At 48.3% G+C, this 9705-nt stretch overlaps 1 protein-coding gene across 1 annotated transcript; it reads right to left on the bottom strand.

Moving 5' to 3' along the window:
• Nucleotides 1-296: 296 nt before the first annotated feature.
• On the bottom strand, nt 297-4400 carry LOC123128362 (uncharacterized). The gene is made up of 4 exons (XM_044548344.1): nt 4244-4400; nt 2823-3346; nt 1772-1809; nt 297-1636 (listed from the first exon to the last, which is right to left on the bottom strand). Exons 2-4 carry the CDS (start codon nt 3145-3147, stop codon nt 611-613), a joined length of 1389 nt encoding a protein of 462 aa, XP_044404279.1. The 5' UTR covers nt 3148-3346; nt 4244-4400; the 3' UTR covers nt 297-610.
• Nucleotides 4401-9705: the final 5305 nt, after the last annotated feature.

Here is a 9705-nt window from a genome sequence, read left to right as displayed (position 1 = left end):
CCGCCACCCTCCCTGGAGCCAGACCGGGCTTCGCCAGCGAACTCCTCAGGCGGCGGCGAGGTGGGGGGTGGAGGGAGGAGGGAAGGTGGCGGCGCCGGAGTGGTTCCCCCCGTGCCGCCAGGGAGAGGCGACGCAGGGGTCAGGCATAGAATACGAGAGAAACCACCGATGCAGTTTCCACTACAAAATTTGATGCCGCCACCAACTTGCCACAAAGATGTAAATCGTTCAATGATGGAATGCATGTGAACCAGGTAAACATGGACACCCACGGGAAACAAAGCACAACAAAGGCAAACGATAACCGTTCTCGACTGTTAATACTCCAGAGCCGGACCTGCCGGTTTTCAATACAGTAACATGTTCCAAACAAAACAACAGGCGGCAAACTGAGTCATGATGAAAGCACAGTTAGTTCACGCACTCATGGTGCCACATCCAAGGCAGGCACCGTCTAAACAAAACAAACAGCTCCGTCCTGGACGAGTACTCGCAGCGCACCGGCACTGCTTTCCACAATTTATGGATACATCTACTACGGATTTGGACACGGTACAAGGGTAGAGTAACGGCAGCGAACAATATAAGGCGCGCCTTCGCTCTAGCTTACTTACTCCATGGATCGGTCAGGCTTATTAGCTGCTGGCGGCTGACGACTGTCATCCTTTTGGCCCCCCGAAGACGACGACGAGCCGACCTTCCTGAAAACCCTGCCACCAAACAGGTCCTTCCCGAGCCTCCCCTTGAAGGGGAACTGCTTCTTGAAACGGTTCCGGAACAGCGAGCCGCTGCGCGCTGGCGCGAGCGCAGACTGATTTCTCTTCAGCACATGGTCGTTGCGAGAAGGGTTTGCGCTGCTGCTGCTACCACCCGCATCACCAGAAGAAAAGCGAATGCCATGATTCCTGCGAGCGGATCTGAGGGCGGCGTGAAGAGGCTCCGAGAATGATACACATCCTTCACTATCGGGAGCTCGCGTGCAAAGCGGGCAAGGTGGTTCATGGGCTTCACTCTTCGGAGTACTTTCCTCCAGGCAGTCTGCGTGGAAGACGTGTCGGCATGGGAGGACTGCTGCTACTGGCATATTGGTATTTCGAACTATCCGGTTTGAGCTCCATGGCGACTTCTGCCTGAGGAATCTCTCGCATAAGCCACATTTCAGGAAACTCGTTGAACTTGTTGGGGACCTTTGGGAGTCAATGCTGATATGGTCTGAAATGTCAATGGCATCACCATCATATCCAAAATCATAGCTGCTAGCACTGCTCCATCTGAATCCTTCCCTCCTAGAGCTTGTGTTCGGCTCAGGAGAAGCCTCCATCTTCCGAAGTTCACTCAGTGTGTCATGGAACTTGAGCTCAGGACTCGCCAAACTGCGCCTCCACACAGGAGAAGCCAGGCTGTCATCACTCGGTGTGGTACGCCCAGCATTACTAGCCTCAGCCACCCCCGAGGCTTCTGCTTCTGACACTGGATTGCGGAAGACTAGCGGGTAGACTGGTGTTGACATAAAGGATCGCCTTCCCAGATGATTGCGAGGTAGATGTGAAGCTGGTCGTTTACCAGAAGATGCCAGCTGACTTGTTTCTGAGAATGGGGATGCAGAACTGAAACTGCTCACAGCAGTTAAATGTCTCTGCAGCACACAATGAACAAAAAAAAATCAGCACTATGATACAGAGGACACGCCTATATGTTTATTTTGGTTAAAAGCATGCTAGCTGACAGAGAACTAGGGGGATTAAGTAAATAAAAATAAAATGGAGCTTGCCTCGCTGGATTGGAGATCGGAACTTTCAGGTTTCGGTCCTGGTCCCAAAGAGTAGAGAAATGGTTAATTAAACAGGAAGCCAACAAAGGAACACTAGCACTATAGTAATGACTGATCAGTAATCATGAACATGGATGAAAGAAAAATTCAGGTGTTGCAGGGGTAGCTGTTTCTAACGTGTACCACTGAGCGCTGATGCCCATGTATACGGTTATTTTTTTTTGCCAAAATTTCCAATGAAACCAATTGACAAAGTAAATTGTGCTGTATGAAAACTAATACAATTAGAAACCGAGTAACTAAATCTGCAAAACCAGCTCTCATAATGTGCCCCTGAATCACATCAAAATGTAATTCGTCAATGAACTTGTATTTCATCCAATTAGGGCATGTGTTTACCAAGTTCCTTACTATGCAATTCTTCAATAAACTTGTATTCATCCGAATATGGGTACAGATTTACTTTCTTCATGCCATACTCATCTCACCTTGACATGGGAATAATATTCTTTGGGTTCAGATCTTGTTGAAGACTTATGCTAGACAAACCAGACATAATACTTACTTAGCACGTTTGATACAGAAGACTTTGTACTGTTTAATGAAGCATTCCATGTATGAACGGGACAAAACACAATATCCCACAAAAACGTTAAGAACTTGGGAAGACAGCAAGAGTGTAGCAGGATCTTTTCAGAAATAATTAGACCATCCAAATGGCGCTACATATAGGCAAATTACCATATGAACAGGCAGATGAATCAAGCACTTATAGACTGTTGAGACAGTGATTCACAAGCCATGTTTCAAGTACTATTTGCAAGGAAAGCCAGTCAATTCAGCAAATTTCTTTCGTACTAACACCAAAACAAGCCTATGTTACAACATAATGCAATGCTTCCAAATGTGTTTACGATGCAGCTACTATCATGTTCATTTTTTCAGTGACAGACTCCATTCATTATACTGTGAAGAGATGTGCATATTACACAAATAGAAACATGGCAAAACAGCATCCACGGTATGTAATCAGGAACAAGTATATATATACCTCCTCCAGGTGTAGAGAACTCGCCAAGATCAAATCTTTGCAGAGAGGGTGTCCAGCGTGGAGCCTGAAGGCTGTCAACAGGACTACCAAAATAAGAAAGTGCTCCATCAGATACAGAGTGGTGGTGATTCAGGTACTGGTCACTGCCAAATGCACTTCTACTTCCTTTACTATGTGATGATAGTGATGACACATAAGGTGGATGATCGTGTGGAGCATCAGGAGTCCTATGAGGCAAACCGTCTGATGAGTACATGCAGTCCCATCCCCGCGATGGAGGAGAGAAGCTCGAATTCATCCGCCAACGAGGCTCTGTAGGATCCATGGAACAGTCTCTGCTAGCAGGATTGGACTTTGTCCCATGTGGCCTAGCGGCCACGCAGCAAAGAGCGCCCGTCTTGACTAATTTGCCCAATCACGTGCAAATACTACTAGCTTATTTTTGCTCGCAAATAAAGCTTACTCGCAGCGTCGATAACTTGTTATTTTCAAGTCAAGAGACAGAGGGCTTCAAACAGTGTCACCTGTGGCATTTACAGAACAAGTTAGCAACGACTGAAATAGTTTTTTGTTCTAAATTCAAAGGCTATTATCTTGATCTACAAAAGGTCACTGACTTAAATAACAAGGACCTCATCAAACCCACAACATGTCTCTCGCATACAAATCAGCATATTCTGCACCAAGCAAACATTTTATGCGTAGTAAAGTTTGAGGTTCACCAGGCTGACTAGTTCTTTCTTTTGTAATGTTCCAATGACGTTTTCCTCCCCCCACCTTAAATATGCTTATGTTTCAAAGCCACGAGATTCAACACTACCTGCAATAGCACATAACAGCATGGTGTGCGTGTGCGCAACACCAACCTAGTTCTGAAAGCGGGGGCAGACTCGAGGTTCAGTTAAACCCTCAATTTCTTCTGAAAATAAGAGGCTAGTTCAGGGTAACAGGCACCAAAATACGTATACTTGAATATGAGCTCGGACAGTCCAATGGCGAATCAATCCAAACCCGGACAGATCTTGGCTCCACGCCAGTCCACAGTCCAGAGGACAGCGGAGGAGGGTTACGCCTACGGGCTATGCGACACCAGTTCTGGTATACGCCCTATCTGACCTCACCAAACGCCGGCAGCCCCCCATCCGTCTTCCCCAACCTCTAACCTAATACCTCCTGCTCATCCTTCCCCGCAGCCCCGTCAGCACCCCCAGCGGCTTCTCCGCCTAGCCGACACCCCGGCACCGCCACCCTCGGACTTTTAAACAGGAACTTCCCCTTTAGATTAGAATATTTCAGAACTTTTCTACTGTCTAATAGAAAAAAAGCATAAGACTTTCGACAGGAAACCCCGATTTTCAACGACGAACTGAAATGTTTCGATTCGATTCGTCTTTCAGCGGGACGCGTCGGGGGGTTCTCACCTGCATGCCACGAGTCTGAACTCCCGACCGAAGCGCCGGTCGGCGGCGACGCTTTAAGCCAGGGGGGAGACGAGGCGCGCGCGCGTGGAGGGGGTGGGGGTGGGGAGGCGCGCGGCGGGCCTAGGAGCAGCGCCCTCTCCGGCGGGGGGGGGGGGGGGGGGGGGCGGCGGCGCGTCGGGCGGCGGTGGGTGGCAGTGGGAGGAGGAGGAGGGCGAGGAAGCGGTCGGGATGGGAATGGGAAGCGTATCATCACCCTTTCCAGAACAGTAATGTGACTCCGTTGGAATGTAGTTTGGGCGCCTCGGGGCCGTGGGATCGGGCCACGGACGGCCCCGATCGGCCGGTGGCGAGATATTTCGGTGCAGATGCTAGACTTACCAACGAAGGCACAACACCTGACGGGCTCGTGCCGTCGTGCAAGTGCGGTTTCAACGTAGCAACGCATGATTGGTAGAGCCCAACACCGTCACTGGCGAGAAAGAGGAGTAGGCAAGGGTTTTGATTGCTATGCCTTTTGTCATGGTCCACTGATTAGTTCTTGATGAGTATAGTATACCATACGATATTAGAGCAAGTATTGTTATATTTTTCTTATAGCGGCTTTAGAGCATCTACAGCGGCATATGACAAATATGACCCCTCAAACGTGCGCGGACTCCTCAAATTAGCACAACTACATCCGGACATCTCATACTAGATTCTCAAATCCAAACAAAAGCATGCAAACGAAATAACCTACGTACGAAATAGATGATCTAGCTACTCCTTGTCGGAGATGTCCACTATATTCGTGCCCGACTCCGACTACATGGGCGGTAGCTGCATCTTCGGCTGCTTCGCTCCGGCCTCCACCTCCTCTATCTCTGCGTCGAGTTCGATGAAGAGCGCGTCGGACGCTACCTGCTCCTGCAGGAGGAACTGCCGGTTGGCCTCCACATAGACCTCATCCTGGATGGACTCCAGGATGGCCTGCTACCCTGCCATCTCCATGGCTTGGGCGAGGGCGAACTTCGCCTCCGCCTCCGTCATGTTGAACCCCGGAGAAGGCTGCTCCGCCTCGTCCTCCTCCGGCAACGACGAGAAAAGTGTCGAGGAGCTGTGCGAGCGAGAGAGGTTAAAAATAGCTTGTGCAGTTTTGTTCTATTAATTTAAAGACTAAGAATCGGTTTTAGTGAAGAAAATATGTTGATAGTTCTTAGGGCATCTCCAATGTCGCCCCTCAAACCGTCTGCACACGTCCGGGCCGAGTTGTCCGGACATAGTTTGAAATCCAAAACGGGTCGGTATTTGCCCACGGACATGGATGCTTGTACGTATTCCCGCAAACCATACACAAACTGGGGGAGAGGGGATGCGGGCGTCCGGACCTCACCACGTAGGACTTCGATACCCCTAGCCCCACTCAAATCCCCTCTTGGACCACATTTCTTCACTCCGCCCATGCTTCCCCCTTTCTCAGCATGTGCACCCTCCTTGCCCGCTGCCACCTTTGTACCTCTCCAGCCGCCGCCCAGGCATTGCCGAGCCCGTAACCCAACCCACGTGCATGCCCATGTTAGACTACGCCGTCGTGCACCTTGGATCCGTCTGCAGCCAAGTACCCTCCGCCCCTGCCGATGATGTCCATGGCGGACACTACGCCCAACAGGTCTTCGATCAAATGCCACTGAGCTTTCTTTTGACCTTCTCGTTGTTTCCTAGAGTAAGCACGATGGTGGGGTACTTGGTGATGGAGGATGAGCTGATGTGCGATGCATGTTTAGTCCTATCTACGGACTTTGTAGGCATGAGACATGGGGCTCGACCTTTTGGCAAAACATGCATTCTTGGTTTCATGTGCAAAAGCACTTCGCGCTCCTACGACTTGGATGTGATCCATGAAACACAATGCAAAGTTCCTAGCCCATCGATGGTACACCATCTTCAACTCCGTCATGAAGTATCACAATGCGATTACACAATCGGAGAGAAGACCACCGGGTGCGTCAATCATGGAGATAATAAGTTTTGCTTCTTGTTGCCCTACATGTTAGTCAATTCATTGATTCACTCAATGTTGCAACTTGGTAACCATCACATTATATAGCCCAGACGTGCTGCCATGTTGTATCACAAAACCGAGGGCAGGCCATTTACGTTAATACATTGTTGGATGAAACTCAAGGGGCATAGTGTTGTGGATCGGCATGTGTGAATTCCGACTAGAGTATCATTGATTTTGGAGTCGATGAGTTCGAAAAAAATTGTTGAACATCCTGTTATCTCTTTTTTCCTGAGAAACTTTCAATCTATTCAACTTCAATCATGATAGTACAAAGAACATTAGAGGTAATAAAAATACAACCAGGTTCGTGGACCACCTAGCGATGACTACAAGCATTGGGGTGAGTCAAAGGCGCGTCGCCGTCATCACCCCTCCCTCGCCGAAGCCGGGAAAACCTTGTTGCACTAGACATTTGGGGAAGTCAACGTGCTAAGGCCCCATAGGACCGGCGCACCAGAGTAGCAACCATCGCTGATGAAGAAAGTCGTAGATGGGAAGGATGAAATGTGTAAACATCCGAACGAAAACCAGTTCCAAACAGACCCACCGAAGACCAGCACCTACCGGATCCCCTGAGATCCAGTGGAAACACACCTCCACACACCCTCCGATGAAGCTAGACACACCATCGAGACGAGGATAGAATGTGGGAGACATTATTCCTATTGAGGGACATCGCCACCGCCACATAGCCCCAATCAAGACACTAAACCTAACAAGAACGAGAACAGGGTCCCTCCCGACACGGGGGGGGGGGGGCTCGGCACCTCCATGGCCCAGAGGCCATTGGAGATGAGGCGGACCAGCGGCGACGCCGCTGAAGGAGGAGGAAAGATTGAGATCTTTTCTTGTGAAGGAGGAAAGAGAAGGTGTAAGGAATATATTTGAACTATTGTTGTACTAGGGATATTTGCATGTTATTTATGGATGAATTTTGCTTTTTCTATAAGTATTTTGAGTGGTACGGATTAAAAAAACCAAGTGCAGACGTTTAGGGGATAAGTCCTTTTTTGGGGGGTGACAAGCTTTAGGGAAAAGGTGAGATAATTACACGATAGTACCACATTTGGGGCGATGGTGGCAAATTGGTAGTTTGGTACTTTTTACGTGTCAGTAACAAGTTTGGGGTGAACCGTTGCAAATCGGGCTAAAATTTGTATTTCTATATATTGACGTTGGAACTGACTGCCCGGGCCCGCGCATCAGCTGCCACGCTGGCGAATCGGCACCCGCCCGCTCGCTCGATAGGTGCGGTCCGGCTCAACCCGGCCCGGCGCGTGCTCTGTCTCCTCCTTCTCCTCTCTTCCTTCGTATATCGATGAACGACGAACCCTAGCTCCGCGCCTATACAACGATGGCGGCGGCGACCCCAGGCAGTGGTGGCGGCAGCGACAGCGACGGCTATGATGACGGCGCAAACATTCCCCTCTTCGGCAGCGGCGCGGCAGGAGCATTCGAGGGCGGGGACGACTACTCGAGCTCTAAGTATTCGAGCGACGATGACGAGTTCATGGAGCCAGCACTGTCGATGGAGCAGCGGGTACTGCTGGCACAACTTTGGGTGGCGAACCCTAGCAATAGCCACGAGCTGACCCACGGGCCCGGCGGCGTCCTGTAAGTTTTTGTCTTTTTTTCTTCTCTTTTATTTTCTAATTAGGGTTATAGTGTACTGATTAGGTAAAATGCATGTGAATTGTAGTTTATATGAAGACATATGGGGTGGTAGGATCCATTTCGACAATAACGATCTGTTAGAGAGGAAGCTTAGCGGTTTAGATGTGACATATCTGAATATGGTTGTATTGATGGAAACACAAGGCTTTAGTATTGATGATTCACTAATGTTTTACATGGAGACCCCAGGAGAGCAGGGCTTGGAATTGGTTGATAGTAATGTTAAACTACAGTTGATCAAGAGGCAGAATGAGGAGAGTCTGGTGCTTAATTTGCTATTTAGGGCTTGTCCACCAGCTGTCAGTGTAGCACAGAAGGGTTTTGTAGAGAAGCAAAATTTAGATCCAATTGTTTATTCTGAGCCCGTTGTTTATGATCTGGCTGATCCACCTGTTTATGATGTTGATCAGCAAGGTGTTGCTTATGAAGGTCAGAGTAGCTTCTCTATTGCAGTTGTAGGTCCTGCTGTTTTAACAAAAGGGGGCAGGAGTGTTCTAAATCCAAAGTTAAAAGAAGTTGTGGAGGAAGAACAAGATGGCTATGATGGCAGTTATGCATCTTCATCTGAAGGGCAATATTATAGTGACAATAACCCTTATTGTGTGGGGGATTTAAGGCCTAACTACAATGAGGAAATGATTGATGTTGAAGACATGGAGATGGAAGAGGGAAACAGACAGAGAGAGGAAGAAGTACAAAAACTAGATGAGAAAGAAACACAGGAGGAAGAATCAGAAGAAGAGACAGAGGAGGAAGAACAAGTGCATTATGAGGGTGACACAAAGGTAGATGAATTATTTGATTTGGAGGATGATGACCCTATTGTTCCAGAAGAGGAAGAAAAAATATCTGTGCCAGCAAAGAAGAAGCAAAAGGTGCAAGTAAGGAGGGGACCAACAATAAGGTCACATTCCAGTGTTTTAGAAGAAGTGCAACCTGATTAGAAACCATCATCAGATGAAGAAGATAATAGTTTACTGAAGGACAATGAAGATGATGGGTTTCAGCCACTAGCATTTGTGCTACCTCAAAGAAGGAGGAGCGGGGCAAAAAAGAGGCCACCTAGAGTATGGTACAATGAGGATTTGGAGCAACCACACCAACTACTACAACTTCATATGTGTTTCAAAGATCAACATCAATTCAGAGATGCTCCGTTGAGCTTGCACATCACTCGGTGCAGAGACTTCAAGTATCACAGGAACTCATATCAGAGGATCATTGTGCATTGCAAGAATTCACAATGCAAGTTCTGCATTGTGGCAGTTGTTATAAAAGGGGGAAACACTTTTGCAATCAAGAAGATGAGAATACAACACACTTGCCCTAGTTCTACTGAAACAACCAGGGTAAGTGCCAAGTGGCTTGCAAAGCAATATGAGCCACTATTCAGATCTGATGTCACTTGATAAAGGCGAAGGTGTCCCGATGTTTCGATGAGATAGATATCGTTTTCTGTGGGAGTCGACTTTGACAATCCGACTACGAACGTGCGAAGACGTCGCGCCTTAGCAATCGCTAAATCATCTTCCGAGGGTTATTGACCACGCCAGAGCATGATCAACCTGACCACGAGGGTCTATTTCCTGTGAGCAAACGAAGAACAAGCAAGAAACTGAGATTGCAATATGGATATTGCGAATAAAAGAGGAAAGCTTTATTAATGAAGGTGGGGTTCTGTGACGTCTTGGTCTAGTCGTTGGACACAAACAAAGTACGCGAAGTTGCAGCTATGGCGAACTTT

The sequence above is a fragment of the Triticum aestivum genome, chromosome 6A (assembly GCF_018294505.1).
Source record: "Triticum aestivum cultivar Chinese Spring chromosome 6A, IWGSC CS RefSeq v2.1, whole genome shotgun sequence".
Classification (NCBI taxonomy): domain Eukaryota; kingdom Viridiplantae; phylum Streptophyta; class Magnoliopsida; order Poales; family Poaceae; genus Triticum; species Triticum aestivum.
Note: the sequence above shows the minus strand (reverse complement) of the source record. Positions and strands in the feature narration are given on the sequence as shown.